Source organism: Mustela nivalis, assembly GCF_964662115.1.
Source record: "Mustela nivalis genome assembly, chromosome: 7".
In the NCBI taxonomy this organism is placed as follows: domain Eukaryota; kingdom Metazoa; phylum Chordata; class Mammalia; order Carnivora; family Mustelidae; genus Mustela; species Mustela nivalis.
The window spans coordinates 104,472,454-104,487,808 of NC_139026.1; the positions used below are offsets into that span (position 1 = coordinate 104,472,454).

General features: G+C 51.0%; 1 protein-coding gene across 1 annotated transcript in view; it reads left to right on the forward strand.

Moving 5' to 3' along the window:
• The window catches only part of VWF (von Willebrand factor), a 134,382-nt gene that overhangs the window by 69,900 nt on the left and 49,127 nt on the right, over positions 1-15,355 (forward strand). Inside the window, exons 19-27 of the mRNA XM_082742730.1 lie at positions 2,592-2,695; positions 3,904-4,042; positions 6,558-6,692; positions 8,836-8,982; positions 11,428-11,568; positions 11,782-11,895; positions 13,310-13,466; positions 14,280-14,438; positions 15,123-15,258. Of these exons, the coding sequence (XP_082598856.1) occupies positions 2,592-2,695; positions 3,904-4,042; positions 6,558-6,692; positions 8,836-8,982; positions 11,428-11,568; positions 11,782-11,895; positions 13,310-13,466; positions 14,280-14,438; positions 15,123-15,258 (1,232 nt within the window). The remainder of the gene's footprint in view (positions 1-2,591; positions 2,696-3,903; positions 4,043-6,557; positions 6,693-8,835; positions 8,983-11,427; positions 11,569-11,781; positions 11,896-13,309; positions 13,467-14,279; positions 14,439-15,122; positions 15,259-15,355) is intronic.

Genomic DNA, 15,355 nt, shown 5'->3' on the forward strand with positions numbered 1-15,355 from the left:
TTTTTGGCTGAACTGATGTTATTTGATCTTCTCTCCCAAGTCAGAGCCTGTACTGAGGTGAGGCCTGGAAACTCTCTTCTTCCCTTTTAAGGTTTTGCTTTGTCCCCTCTCTAGTAGCTCTCACTTGTGGATCTAACTCCATACCCCTGTTGTCTATAGAAGTCCTCCTCCAGTACAAAGGTCCTATTTTTTTTAAAAGATTTTATTCATTTTTTTCCACAAAGAGACACAGTGAGAGAGGGAACACAAGCAAGGTGAGTGGGAGAGGGAGGAGCAGGCTCCTCTCACTGAGCAGGGAGCGCCAGGCGGGACCCTGGGATCATGACTTGAGCTGAAGGCTGACACTTAAGGACCAAGCCACCCAGGGCGCCCCCCCCACCCGCCAAGTTCCTATTTTAATACTGTAATCCATCCGTGGGTCAGGGCAAAGAGGAGCCTTGTGGTCTGTCAGTGAGAGTGCAGAAGGAGGAAATGGGAGCAGCAGTGGTGACTTTATCTCATGACCAAGCTGGCATTTAAGTTTCTGTACATTGGAAGGGGGCTGGACTCACCCATGGGCCGGGGGAGGGGCTACCTAAGCCCTGGGTGTGCAGCGCTTTTGTTAATGGGCTGAATATCCTGAAGAGAGGTAGAAACAGCCAGCATGCAGAACAGGAGGTGTGGGAGCCTCCACTCTCCCTGCTCAAAGGAGAAGGGGTAGTGCATATTCTGGTGAGGTGAGGTGAGGTGAGGTAAGACAAGGCGAGGTGAGGTAGGCAGAGCTCTGTTTCCTGGAATCGGACTCTGTGCATCACGTTTGTCTCAATAATGTTTCCAATAGGGAGACTTACTGTCTGGTGTCCGTCGTCGGTAGATGTGGGGGCTGGAGAGTACTTCAAGTTTCTCCAGCCGGTGCAGCGGTCATTCTCAGAGTAGCCACTAGGTGGCAGGCCTCAGACTTAGGTCAAGGCTGATGAAGCTTGGGGGTGGGGGATGGATATGTGGGAATGAACCCTAATTGGGACAGCTTCTGAAGGCTGTGGCAGAAACAGAGGCTGCCTCCTCCCTGTGCCTCCCCTTCCCTGTGACTCCCAAGTTGTCATCTTCTCTGCTGGGCGCCTAAGCTCACTGTCTTCCAAGAGCAGGACATGGTGGACCTGCTTCTTCCTCATTCTCTGCGTTCCCACCCTCCCCCTTAGGTGTTGAGGACTTAGGGTTGGATGAAGGTGGTGGTGAAGTAGTGGAGGTTTTTATTCCCATCCCCTCCCAACACACACACACACACACACACACACACACACACACACACACACAGCTTATGGTTCCTGACATGAAAGCCCTTTGTTCAGGCCCAGGCTGCCCTGTTGCCAGAGCCTTGTGGGAACTCGGGCTTGTCTGCGGAGTGACTGGAGCACATGGATCCTGACATATAGACCAGGAGCTCCTCACCCCTTAGGTAGCTCTGGCACAGAAGTGCCATGGTCCCTTCACCTGAGGGTGACCCAGGGCTCTTTGAGATCACCTGCCATTAGGCCACTCCAGAGCAGACAGCCACAGCTGCCCCATCACCCCAAGGGGCTGGGACAGAAGCATGTCTGCACACTGGGGTCAGAGGGTTTGGACAGCTCTTCTGGGACCCACTGGAGCCAGTGGTCTTAGTTCTTTTGTCCTCCTGAGGAGTATGATACGCTCACATAGTTCTTTCTTAATGGGCGGAGGGCAGGGAAGCAGAGCATCCCCCCGTGGAGGGTGTCAGAATCCTGGGGGACTGGGTGAGGAGTGGGCTTGTGGGGCTCCAACAAGCCCCCAGACTCTGGCTTTGGCCCATTCCTGCCTGTGACCAATATGCAGCCTTCATTTCCAGTGCATTAAATGCATTTGAATTTTATTAAATATATCGTCCATCTTTTCTGTTGGAAACATAATACAGGCTCACTGATGAACATTTGGGGAAAAAAAATTAAAACCAAAGACAAAAATAAAATTCCTCTATTCCTCTATCTCAGCCTTCCATTCGGATGGAACTCCTGTATTTCCTTCTAGTCTTTTTTGACATCCAGATATGTATATATATTGAGTGTGTGTATAGTTTTGATAGATATATATGTCATATATATATTTATAATTGGGACCATATGTATGCAAAGTTTTCCTTGTTTTAAAAATGAACAGCCTCAGTGTCTCTCACAGCATTTAAAAGTCTTCCAAAGCGCCCTTCCAAGAGCTGCAGAGGATGCCAGTACCTGGAGATTCTTTAATAGATATTGTTAAACGCTTGGTTGTTTCCATTTTTTGCCATGATAAATGTTTCTACATTAACCTTTGTCCATAAGTCTGTTTCCTGTGGAGAAATCCTCTGTGTGGAATTACTGGGTCTATGATATGCACATTCCAGGGGCTTTGGCCACAGGTTACCACACAGTCTTCACCATGGTCCCAGCAGGGTATGAGGGGAGAGGGTGGGTGGAGTGTCTCCAGCTGAGGAGGGAGGAGGCATCTGTGTGGATAGGGGTACATGTTTGCTGAGCCCCAGCTGGAGCGTGGCCTGTGGCCGAGGCTGTCTTCCCAGCACTCATTATGGCCCCCAAGACATTTGGATTCCTTTCTCTTAGGTCCGGCATGAGAACAAGTGTGTGGCTCTGGAAAGGTGTCCCTGCTTCCATCAAGGCAGAGAGTACGCCCCAGGAGAAACCGTGAAAATTGACTGCAACACTTGGTAAGGCCTGGGAGAGGCTTTCCTGGGTGGGGACTGGAGCCCTTGGGGTGGGGTTAGTGAGAGTGGGGATGTGGGGGCCGACACGGCCACAGGGTCTTTGGCACTTGCCTTTGACACCCTGTGGGAACATGGTTATTCTTTTCCATTTCTCTGTGCCTCTTTTTCTCTATCTATAAAGTGGGGGAGAATCTTTATTCTCCCCTGTGCTCACCCTACACAGACAGTCTCCTGGAGAGTAGCGTTCCCAAGAAGGACCGTGGCCTTTATGGGTCATTGCACGTGTGGCCAAGCTGCCAAAAGGCATGGGCTTTGGAGGTTCCCTCTCTGGCCTCATAATGTCCCCTCAGCATACTGTAAATGTCCTTGTAATGGCATGGTTCACCAAGGACCTTCTGAGTGTAGCTGGTTTTCTTCTTTCCTCTCTGTGGCTACCCTCCACTGGCCCTTTGCTCTGCTCACTCACCATGCTGTGACGTCTGGGCTGTGCACAGCTTCAGGGGAAGGCCTGTGTGGACAGAGGCAGCCAGGGCTGGGACCTGGAAGGAGCTTAGCTGTCCCTTGGATCAGAGCTTGTCACCTCTGATGCACAGAGTGGGCTTCCTGATGTCAGCTCTGGTTACTGGGTGGTGGGGGGATGGGGCGCTGTGATAGTGGGCAAATCACTGTAGATTTAAATATAGCTATGTACACACAAAACCTCTCCTGGCAGAAGTTGATGGTCAATCACTATTTTCCCAGCTCAGAACTTTCCTGCTGTTGTGGCTCATTCTCCCCATTCACCTGAGAGGGCCCTCACCCTCAGTGTACCTCTTCTGTAGAGACCCCATGGCCGCTCTCAGGCGTCTTCCAGGGAGGCTGAACTTTGGCAAATCCACAGCAGGCGGTCCTCAGAGCGTCTCTCCCTGGCTGCCCCAACCCCGTGGGTGAACTGTTTGCTTCTTTGCCTCCCTTTCCCCTTGTAACAGGAGAGCAGCATGGCTTCCCTCGCTCCTCCTCGGCTCTGTGCTCTAAAAATGTGACTGCTGATGACTGTGAACTGCCTTCCCACACCCACACCTCCCAGGTGTGGCTTCTAGAGGCTTCCTGGAGGGTAGGGGTAGCACCCCAGAGTGATCTGCATTCCTTCACTGATTCTCACTCCCCAATGCCCAGAAGAGCCCCTCACACCACAGCATCCAGCTGGTCATCCTGGCCATTACTCTTCCTAGTGTCTGTCGGGACCGGAAGTGGAACTGCACGGACCACGTGTGCGACGCCACCTGCTCTGCCATTGGCATGGCACACTACCTCACCTTTGACGGGCTCAAATACCTGTTCCCTGGGGAGTGCCAGTACGTTCTGGTGCAGGTGAGAGTGAGGGAGGGCAGGGGTGCTCTCTGTCTTTGGGGGGCGCTGGGAGGTGCTGACTGCCCTTTGGGGGTTTCTGGGTCAGATTCTGCTGTTCTCTCTGTGGAAACAGCTCTGGGGCTAGTTTCTACTGCAGCAATTTTCCAGCCCCTAGAAGAGGGGCCTGAAACTCAGAGCAATGGTCCATTTTCCTTCAGCTGACCCGGAGATTTACAAGAACAGGGCAGAAACTCCTTTGTTGACTGGGATGGGTGTGGGGGCAAGCCTACCCCCGGCCCAAGTTAGCACCCGCATGAATAGCTAAAGCATCGGTTCCTTTTGGCAGACAGCCTCAGTCAGGACATACAGGGGAGAGGGGAGCTCAGGCTAGACTCAGCCCCCTCACCCTCCCTGCTGGTAAGTGGCCCAGGACTGGGGGACAGTTGGAATAATCTCTGGAGTTGGCTTCCCGCCCTATGATCCTGTTGTCCAACATTTCCATTTTAAACCTAGTCCAGTTCAGAAGTGGGGGGGGGGGGCACAGAAAAGTCGTACTGCCCAGAAAATCCTAGCCGGTGAGTAAGGGGACCCGCCCCTCCATCTCCCTCTCCCCGCCATGTGGATTACTGTAAACTTCTCTTACTGGTTGACACCAAAGTGAGTAAGCAAGGAGATAGGAGTGCTTTTCTCATGAGGGATGAGACAACTTGATGCTGCGAAGCTTTAAACAAATGTGGTCTTTCTGTCTCCATTCTTGGGAAGAAGGGTAAGGGCTTGGCGTGGTCTCAAGGGAAGACCACAGACCCATAGGAGCCTCAGCCCCAGAGAGAGAGGCTGTGGGGCCCCATAAACCAGGTAGTGAGCGTGCCTGAGCATGCTTGTCTGCAGAACATACTGGGAGTGGGGCGGAACCGGCAGCAGAGCAGAGCATGCTAGGAGTGGGGCGGAACCGGCAGCAACGTAGAGCATGCTGGGAGTGGGGCAGAACTGGCAACAACACAGAGCATGCTGGGAGTGGGGTGAAATCAGCAGCAGCATAACACATGCTGGGAGTGGGGCAGAACTGGCAGCATCGTCAGCAGCTGTGGGTGGGCAGGGCATGCTGGGAGCGAGCATTGGCACCAGCTAACCAAGCTTCCATCTCCCATGCCCCAGTGTGGCCCCAGAAAGGCAGGCAGCATGCTGGGGAGACAGACAGGACATGCTCATTGTGACATGATTTTACTGACTCTTATGAACCTGGGGTGTATCCCTGTCTAGAGCTGTGCTACAGATTATATCTGGCAGCCTGTCTTTCAGTTATCTGCCTCCCAATGTTAGTAGCAAAAGATGAGGTGACACCAGCTCTAGGGCTCAACCACCCAGCCGATTTCAAACGTGAGCACCCAGACAGCACTCACTGGTTCAGTGCTATGAGAAGCAGCTGGTCAGATCTGCTCCCTGCTTTTCCCCTGCCCAGACAAAGCTTTCCCAAGTGGGCCAGTTTTAGAGTCCCTTTCAAAATGTGTTGCTTCGTGGGCTGCTTCTTTTCCTTCATAGCCAGTCCTGTTGTCCCCTTCTGATACTTTGTCCTGGATCTTCCCCTTTCTCCCTTCTTCCTTTGGGACATGTTGTCAAGACTTGACTCTTTTTGAGCCAAATTTCAGCTGCTTCCAAGAGCCATGAATAAAGCACCTGCACCTTTGTTCCCTCATTTACCTTTCACAATCCCATTAACACAGACCCATTTAATTTAACAATCCCACCATTGGCTGATTCTGTCTTTTAGAGGGACAGAGTGTATGTGTGTGTGTATGGGGGAGGGGGCGTCAGAGAGGTAAGTGACTTGCTCTATGTATCCAATAAGTGGCAGCACAAAGGCTCACACCTTTTTCTGGGTCTGGGACCCCCTTTCCCTCCTATCATACCACAGCAATAGCCACCATGGGGCAGTATTTGCCAGAAATATCCCCTCTTTCCTTAACTTTTATGCAGTTGACCAGCAGGGACCAGCAGTCACTCATCCTCTATCCCCAACCAGAGGGGTATAGCTCAGTGCCATGGAGCTGTGTCAGATGACCTTTGGTTACATTTCTGGGCTGACAGTCCAGAGGGATTCAGCTGGAATCAAGAGCCACAAAGTGCCTTGTGGTCAAACTGTCCCAGTTAGCTGGGTAAGACTAAGCACTAGCCAGTTCTGGGTAGGGGCCTTTAGGCTGATGTGTTCAGCAAAGCATACCACAGGCCTTTCCCCTCTCCCCTTCTCCCTCCTTTGCTCCCTTGTGCACGTTGACTCTGGTTCGTATGTCATGGTTGAAGATAACACACCTGTCCCTTCTCCCCCACCCGCATCTCATCCTCTTTCCCTGTCTCTCAATTTCATTCTGTTTCTCTGTCTCACACACACACGTGCATCGCACACACACACCTGTGCATGGACATGGTAATATCTTTTAACATGTATCCTTCAACGGTCTGAGATGATGAGATACCCATCTTCCAATTCGGGGAGAGAGAGCGGAGATAATATTCCTCTCCTGGGACCCCCTTTCCCCAGGACTACTGTGACGGCAACCTTGGGACCTTCCGGATCCTGGTGGGGAACGAGGGGTGCAGCTACCCTTCAGTGAAATGCAAGAAGCGGGTCACCATCCTGGTGGAAGGAGGAGAGATTGAACTGTTTGACGGGGAGGTGAGTGCCAGCCTTCCCCCCTCCACCCGCATAACCCCGTTGTTCTCCCATCAGCCAATTAAGAGCAGGCATCAAGCATTGTTTAGAGCTTGTGTGGTGGGATATATTGTACGGCTGTTAGAGGGCATGAGGTAGAGCTGTATCATCTGACCTTGACGTGATCTGTGAGAACAAGTTGCAGATGACTGTGGATAACACAGTCCCATTTTAATAAAGGGCAGAGGTGTGTGTGGAGAAGAACGTGTAACTGCCAAAGCACAGTGCTTACCTCTGGAGTGTGGAGTGGGGACTGGAGGGCAGGAGGCCTTTCCCTTTCATGTATGCATCTGTAGATGAAATATAGAGATATGAATGCACAAACAGCACGCATACACACCAACACACACATATGCATGCATGCGTGCACATGACACAGATACGTCACACACATATAATATATGCACCACACGTGGTATGTATATATCCACACGTGCACATATATAACATACACATTTATACATGCATGTGCATACATAACATATATGTAGCAAGGGATCCACCATACATATGCATATGCACATCCATTATGTACACATGTATACATGTCATGTATACATGTGTCCTATACCACACACACATGTACATAATATAAACACATACCACATATGTGCGTGGACACATATTTATCATATCTACATATCTGTACACATCTATATATCTATCATCTACATGTACATCAGCTATACATGTATATACAACATGCATATATATATACACATGTAATATATACACATGTAGTATATGCACATAACATACACATATATAATACACATGCATATTTACATATACATCATATACTAACATATATGCACAAATATAAACATTATATGTAATACTCATAAACATCTATTTTGGGAAGTAATGGTGTTTTGGGGGATTTTGACTTTATGTTTTTCAGTTCTTTTTAGATAAAATCTTTCTAAAAGAGCTCAAAAGAGAAGTAATCAGATTCAGTCCTTGTGTACTAAGAGTTTATGAAGTGGTTCTCAGAAGGGTACAGGAGACCCACGTAGAATTCTGTTTAAGATAGTGACCCTAGAGTCTACTAAGATTTTAAGTCATTGGGTCTGGGTGGGACCCCGGAATCTGCATGTGGAATGCCAGGGAGACTGGGCACCACCATTCTGCTTCTGCTGGTCTGGAAAGGGAAGCATCTTGTACTGGGGAGACCAGGCTCTGGGTTCAGACCTGTCCTGGTACCTTCATTTTGTTCCGTGGCCTCAGCCCGCATCCCTGTCTTCCTGCAAATATCCACCACCGATCTTAGGGGACCTAGGGGCAAATTCCCCATTATTACTGTAGGTCAGCAGTGTCAACTCAGTTTCAGAGGACAGATGACAATGGTGATGTCCGATAGGAGGTGTGCACTTATGATTAGCTCTGCGTGTGGTATGTCACTAAGGAGAGAATGCTTGCAAAGGGACCACAGGCCCTTAGCAATGACTTCAGTTTTACCAGTCAGCCAAACATGCTGAAATGGGCTCTGAGTGTTCAGCACTGGGGACAAGCGTGCTAAGTCAAGGGCTCAGGTCAGAGTTCTTCTGGAAATGGAAATCCATGATTCTGGCCACTAGTGCTGAGCTCCTCAGTGTCCCTTTTCTGTAAGTGGTGGCTCCTGATGGCAGGGACTCTGGGGAGCAGGGTGGGGAGAAGGAAAGGGAAGAGTCTACTGTTCATTTATATAAATGGATAGAATTTTATGTAAATTGCTTAGAAATGCTTAAAATCATGTTCATGTTAAAACCAATTTAGGGGACCACATGCATTTAATGATCAAGTATCAAAAAATTCTTTTTTTTTTTTTTTTGGCACAGTGATGGCTATTTTCCACTAGTTGGCTTCATTGTATTTTTAATCTCCTAATTATAATTTTGCTGCATTCTATGCTGTCATCGGCTAGTCATAAGATTATTGGCCAGTGATAGGGAAGACGGACCCAGAAGTGTCCAGGCAGGGTGCTGGCCTGGAAGGGACATGCTCTGACCGGGTGGGGTGAACAATTTGTGGTTCGGGGGGGGCTGCAGCAGCAGGCAGGGGTGTGGGGTAGAGGGAGGAGCACATCCCCCCTGCCTGCTCTCCACTCTCTGTTCTCTCTCACCTTCAGGTGAATGTGAAGAAGCCCATGAAGGATGAGACCCACTTTGAAGTGGTGGAGTCTGGTCATTATGTCATCCTGCTGCTGGGCAAGGCACTCTCCGTGGTCTGGGACCGCCGCCTGAGCATCTCCGTGAGCCTGAAGCGGACATACCAGGTCAAGGGGTCTTCTCTGTTTCCTCTTCGTCTTGTCTGTGACTTACTGTTTGCACCTTCTTCAGCCCACTGGCTTGCCTACCATCACGGGAGAGAGTGGGTGACCCTCATAGCCCAGTCTCCCTCCTGACACACGTAAGACTGTGGATTCCATGTGTGGGGTCAGCTTTGGTTGTTTCTTGAGTCAGCCGCATGTAGGAAGGATGGTGGGGGGCCCCCACCTCTCCCAACCCAGCAAAGAGTTCCTTGACTGGCCATGCTAGGCAGGCGGTTTCTATCCACAGAAGAAGGAAGTGAAAGATCAGACAACAGATTTTCTTAAGTTTTCTTAACTTAAAGAGGCAAACCGATCATGCACACTATTAGGAAAACCCTAGGAAATATTCTGGTGTGTGGCCTTGCCGTGGAGCCATCTACCAGCCCAGTGTGAGAGCTATTTGTAGAACTGCTGATATGCTGCTTTTGTGAAAACGATGGTATTTGTGGCCAGGTTCTGACAGTGTGTTGGGACCTTGTTTTTCTGATGAGCGTGGGACAAGGGCTCTGCATACTCTGGTAGCTGATTTAGTCTTGGGGCCTCTCTGACTGCACCGTTCATTTCAGCCGTCCTGAGGTGAGGCTACGTGGCCCTTATTTCTTGTTGTCGCCTATTCTCTTTCTGGAAAGCATTAACAATTCACACATTCATTTATTCACCAAATCCTTACTAAACTCTCATTGTGTCAAGCATTATTCTGGACACTGTGGATACAGTAGGGAAGAAACCACATGTATATCATACAAACATACACACATACATATATAATATATATTGTTACTATTTGGTGTAATATATATTATTATAGATACACATATATGTAACTATATATGTATCTACACATCCATACCTGCGTGTGTGTGTGTCTGTGTGTGTGTGTGTGTGTGTGTGTATGTTTTACGCCTTGTCTTGGTTTCCTATTGCTGCTGTAACAAACTACCACAAACTTAGTGGCTTAAAACAGCAGCATAAATTTATTACCTTAAGGTTCTGGAGGTCAAAAATATAAAACAGATAGGCAGGGCTGCTTTCTCCTGGAGGCTTTAGGAGAGAAACCATTTCCATGCCTTGTCTAGCTTCTAGGGGCCACCCACATTCCTTGGTTTGTGGTCCCATCCTCCATGTTCAAAACCAAGAACACAGCCTCTTCCAGTCTCCCTCTATGTTCCTGTCATCTCACCCTCCTCACTCTGATGCCTTTGCCGCCCCCTTGTAAGACCCTGTGATTATCCCGAGCCTACCTACATTGTCCAGGACCCCCTCTCCATCCCAAGGTCCTTAACCCAAATACATCTACGAAGTTCCTTTTGCCATGTGTGGATTAGGGCATGAACATCTTTGGGAGGGGGGCTGTGGTGTTGCCTCTTACAACCCTGGTGGAGATCATATTCTAGTAGGGCTATTATTTTAGCTTGGTTGGTCCGATGAGACCTGAAGGTGACATGAAGAGTCTTCAGGGAAGGGAGGGAGTCATGTAAATATCCAGACAAGAGAGTTCAGGCAGGTGGAATAGCATATGCAAAGGCCCTCCGATGGATGGAGTTTGGAGCATTTAAGCAAGGAGGCCAGTGTGGCTGGAGAGGAGGGACTGGAGTGAGTGGTAGTTTACAAGGACAGGGGCTGTACACTGGAGCCATGAGGCCTTTGTCCCACTGTGAGAACATTCTGCTTACCTGTTCCCCAGTAAGTTCACCCTTGTACCAAACCAAATTCTTCGTACTGAAGTGAACTAGAGCAAGTCACATCTCTCTGTGGCAGTCACATCTCTCCTGGCACAGAGAGATGTGACTCTAAATATGTGGCTCTAAATATGTTTCAAGAGCATCACACTTGTTTCTCTTCCAGGCCAGATAGTTCCAGTTCTTTACATAGTCCTTATGCCGTGGTTTCCATTCATTCAGTAACGACTTGTTTGGGACCTGTAGCTGGGCACGTGTGTGCCTGTGGTACGCATGAGGGGTGAACATGGAGACAGATGAGATATGATATGGACTCTGGTGGCATTCAGTATACAGCAGAATTCTGGCCAGCCTGTTCTGGACAGACATTCAGTTGCTCAGATAATGGGCTTGCTTGTCTGCAGTAAAATAGGACCAGAACATTCCCTCTTGGGACCTGCACACTCTCATTGACATAATGTTGAAGCAGCTCCCTCTGCTCGGCCTGTTGCTGGGGAGAGAGATGAACTCTGTTTAGATCTAAGATGGGCTGTGTGAGGAAGCCTGGGAGAGACCACGGTGGGGACGCGGCTTTGTCCATCGCCCTGGTCTGCTCCTGGGTCTCTGTCCTCATCCCGCTGCTTCCTCTGATGAGCCTGCCTCCTCTGCTGCCCCGGGGAGCCCTCCTTTCCCCAAATCAGAGAGTTTGCCCTGAGGTTTAGGGTGCTCATGACCTCCTCTTGTCTGTCAGGAGCGGGTGTGTGGTCTGTGTGGGAATTTTGATGGCATCCAGAACAATGACTTCACCAGCAGCAGCCTCCAGGTGGAAGAGGACCCCGTGGACTTTGGAAATTCTTGGAAAGTGAACCCGCAGTGCGCCGACACCAGCAAAGTATGTCTGGGCTCTCCGCATGGCCTGGACCCCAGCGGCCTGCTTCCCAGAACGTCACCCCACCCCCAGTACTCTCATGGAGGCTGGGGGGGTTGTGGTAGGGTGTGGGGCGGTTTGAATGGCTGGGGTGGCAGGGCTGGCCAGGAGGGTCTCAGGGATCCTTCTGGGTTGATGGTTGGGGGTCTGTCTGTGTCCTCTTGCCCTGCCCATCAGGTGCCCCAGGACTCGCCTCCTGCTGTCTGCCATAACAACCTCATGAAGCAGGCGATGGTGGACTCCTCCTGCAGGATCCTCACCAGTGATATTTTCCAGGACTGCAACAGGCTGGTGAGGGCTGGTGGGGAATAGAGGCAAGAGAGCCCTGAGGGTTCGTCCCATGGCTTGGGCCCTTGGAGCATGAGCTTTGCCCTGTGGACGCAACCTCGGAGGCTTAGAAGGGACCTGTATCACGTCAGCTCTCTGGTCCCTTTCTTGGCTTCAGCCTGGGAGACAGAAAGCATGGTGGCTGGTGTAGGAGGAGAGTGACGCCCTGTGAATCATTTCTTCTTCTGCGCAAAGTGTAGCTCTTCTGGGCACCTGTCAGTGTTTCTCCTTGGGCCTTCATCTTAGGGCTTGTCCCCCACCCCCGCCGCCATCCCCCACCCCGCAGGATCTTGTCTCCCGCATGAGAGCCAGGATTTCATCCTCCTGTTCCTGCTGCGTGTCCGGCCTGAGCGGGAACTCTTCTCGGGGCTGATACTCAGGGATTTTTGAGGCCTTGTTGAGACTTCTTTTCGGGTCTTTATCTCAAAGGGTGACAAGCAGTTCCCCCAAGTTGAATTCGTGTTCTGTCTCTGTGTGGGTGCCTGTGTGGGTCCGTGTGTGGTTATGTATGTACGTGCACACAGCCACATACATGCACGCTGCTCTGTGGCACCAACGTGGGAACATCTGGCCGAATTCCTGTACTCAGTGCTCCTTCTCCTGTCCTCTGATTTGTGGTCCCTGAGGATATGGCAAAGCTGGTTTGGGGGGATCCCTGGGCATCTGATCTGGAGGAATGCCGAGAGCCTGGCAGCCAGGGAAATCGGGATTGTTGGAATGTCTTGGGAACAGTGACCCACTTAGTGTCGTTCCAGTCACAACTACCTTGGACAAGGCCAGTGTGGGCAGCAGTGTGGGGGGTGAGGGCGAGGAAGGGGGAAGCGGTTTCTGTGGCTGAGGGTGGGTGGGGGGTGGGTAGGCTTGGGGGCAGAGTCCGGGGCGCCCAGGCCGGCCTGGCTGTCCAGGGAATAGCCCCGCAGCACCGCAGTGAGGCAATGTAAGCAGTCTGATGCGTCTCCTCCTTCGCTTTGCTGAATGGAGGCAAAGGAGGAAGGTGCCAGCTTGTACGTCTTTGTTTTGTGTAGAAACACGCAAATATCCATGAGGTTGGGAGTGGGTTATGGGAATGGCTGACAGGCTGAGCAGGTATGTGGAAAGATGGATCAAAAAGAATGTTCTGAAAAATTCTAAGGCACATTCCATTCTATGAAAGGCCAGCAGCACTCCTGTATCCAACTCTGCTTATTGGAGTCCAGATTAGAACTTGGGAATTATGCCTCTGTACCTACTCCCTGTTTGGGCCCCTGTCCAGCATGTCTCCTTCCAGCCAGAGGCCCCCATTGCCTGACTCTGGCCCCCAGAACATTCTCTCCCAGACCAAAAGCCCGAGTTCCTAAGTTCTGCCCAGGCCGAGGCCCACCCCAAGGTTCCCTTGCAGGTGGACCCTGAGCCATACCTGGACGTCTGCATCTACGACTCCTGCTCTTGCGAGTCCATTGGGGACTGCGCCTGCTTCTGCGACACCATTGCTGCCTACGCCCTTGTGTGTGCCCAGCACGGCAAGGTGGTGGCCTGGAGGACAGCCACATTGTGTCGTGAGTCCTGGTGTCCCTCACGATCCTGGACACCCGCCCTCCCCACTCATGAGTCTAGACCTTAAAGTGGGGTGCGGGAGGACTCCTTCGTGGGAGAGAAGACAGAGCTCCCGTATGGGGACCGATGGCCGAGGGCTGAGGGGAGGGAGCACATCAAGTGAGTCAGGAGGGACAGGGGGCAGCGACTGAAGACCTTAATATCTAGAGAAATTCCAGAAGAGGGAGAAGATGGAGCAGCGATGAAGAGAAGCGGGAAGTCAACGTATTAATTACATTCCGTATCTTTTAATTAGATGCCAACGTGAGCAGGCAACGCACACATTTCTATAGAGTCTTCCTCGGGTGGGGGCAGCTGATTGTTTTTATATGGAAAACTGATTGAGAACGTTTGGTTCCTAGTTGGGTGCTTTATTTATCTTTTTAAAGATTCTTTAATTTGATTCTTTTTAAAGAATTTATTTATTTGAGAGAAGGAGAGTGAGCACGAGCAGGGGGAAGGAGGGAGAAGGGGAAGCAGACTCCCCACTGAGCAGGAAGCCCAATGCAGGACTCAATACCAGGACCCTGGGGCATTATTTTATCCCAAAGCAGATGCTTAACCAACTGAGCCACCCAGGCACCCCTGATTAGGTGCTTAAAACATCAACAGCCTCAAATATTAGTGACTGCCCTGGCTGCTTAGTTCCCCACCATCACCATTGCCGCCCCCAGGGCCATGGACCCCACGGGTCTCTCCACCGTCTCTTTGGGGGACTTGGGTGCAGGCCTGGCTTCTCAGGTTGCACAGACTAAGGTTGTGTTCTGTTTCCACAGCCCAGAACTGTGAGGAGAGGAACCTCCACGAGAATGGGTATGAGTGCGAGTGGCGTTATAACAGCTGTGCCCCTGCCTGTCCCATCACGTGCCAGCACCCTGAGCCACTGGCATGCCCCGTGCAGTGTGTTGAAGGCTGCCATGCACACTGCCCTCCAGGTAAGGCACCTGCCCCGTGGTCGGAACTGGCGGGAAGGCTGGGCTGGGCTGGGCTGTCAGGAAGGGTTCCTCCCCGGGGGCTCCTCCTCCGCCCCGCCCAGTGCTGCCCTGTCCCTGTCCCTGCCACCCTGGGCTCTGCTTCTAGGTGCCCTTTCATCCAAGCCAGGCCAGCCATGGTTTTGTCAGGCTGAGCTCCTGCACGGGGCTTGTGCACCCCTATTTATAGGTTTTTCACCAAGACCATGTTCTGATAGAATGTTCTGCAAGGATGGGAAAGTTCTGCTGCACTGTGGCTGCTGTGTCTGAAAAATTGAATTTTCAGTTTTGTTTAGTGTCAGCTCACATTTTAATTTAACTAGTGGCCTGTGGCAACTACTTTAGAGGGTAGCACAGATGTGGAGTAATTAGCTATATTCTTTGCTGGCATGAAATGACCCTTGGAGAGAAGATTTCATTTGTCTTGAGGCTTGGGTGTGGTGAGAGAGGTTGAAGGAATACCCCTTCCTGGTCTGGCAGAGAGATGAAGCAAGGCCCAAAGAAGGAAAGTTCCTCCCTCGGTGGTGAGTTGCCCCTTGAGGGAGGAAGGCAGAGCGAGCCTCCAGGACCGGTCCCTGTAGTTAAAACCGAGTCTTCCTTGTGTGAAAGGCGAGAGTTTTGGCTGCTAACAAGGGATGTGTCATGCAGGGAAAATCCTAGATGAGCTTTTGCAGACCTGCATCGACCCTGAAGACTGTCCTGTGTGTGAGGTGGCTGGTCGTCGCTTGGCCCCGGGAAAGAAGATCACCTTGAACCCGGATGACCCTGAGCACTGCCAGATTTGGTAATACAGACCCTCTGGTGTTGGAAGGAAAGAGTCTTACTGTCTTCTCTGGGTCCTGCTCAGAGGTGGTTGTGTGGGGATGAACTCTGCTATGTGA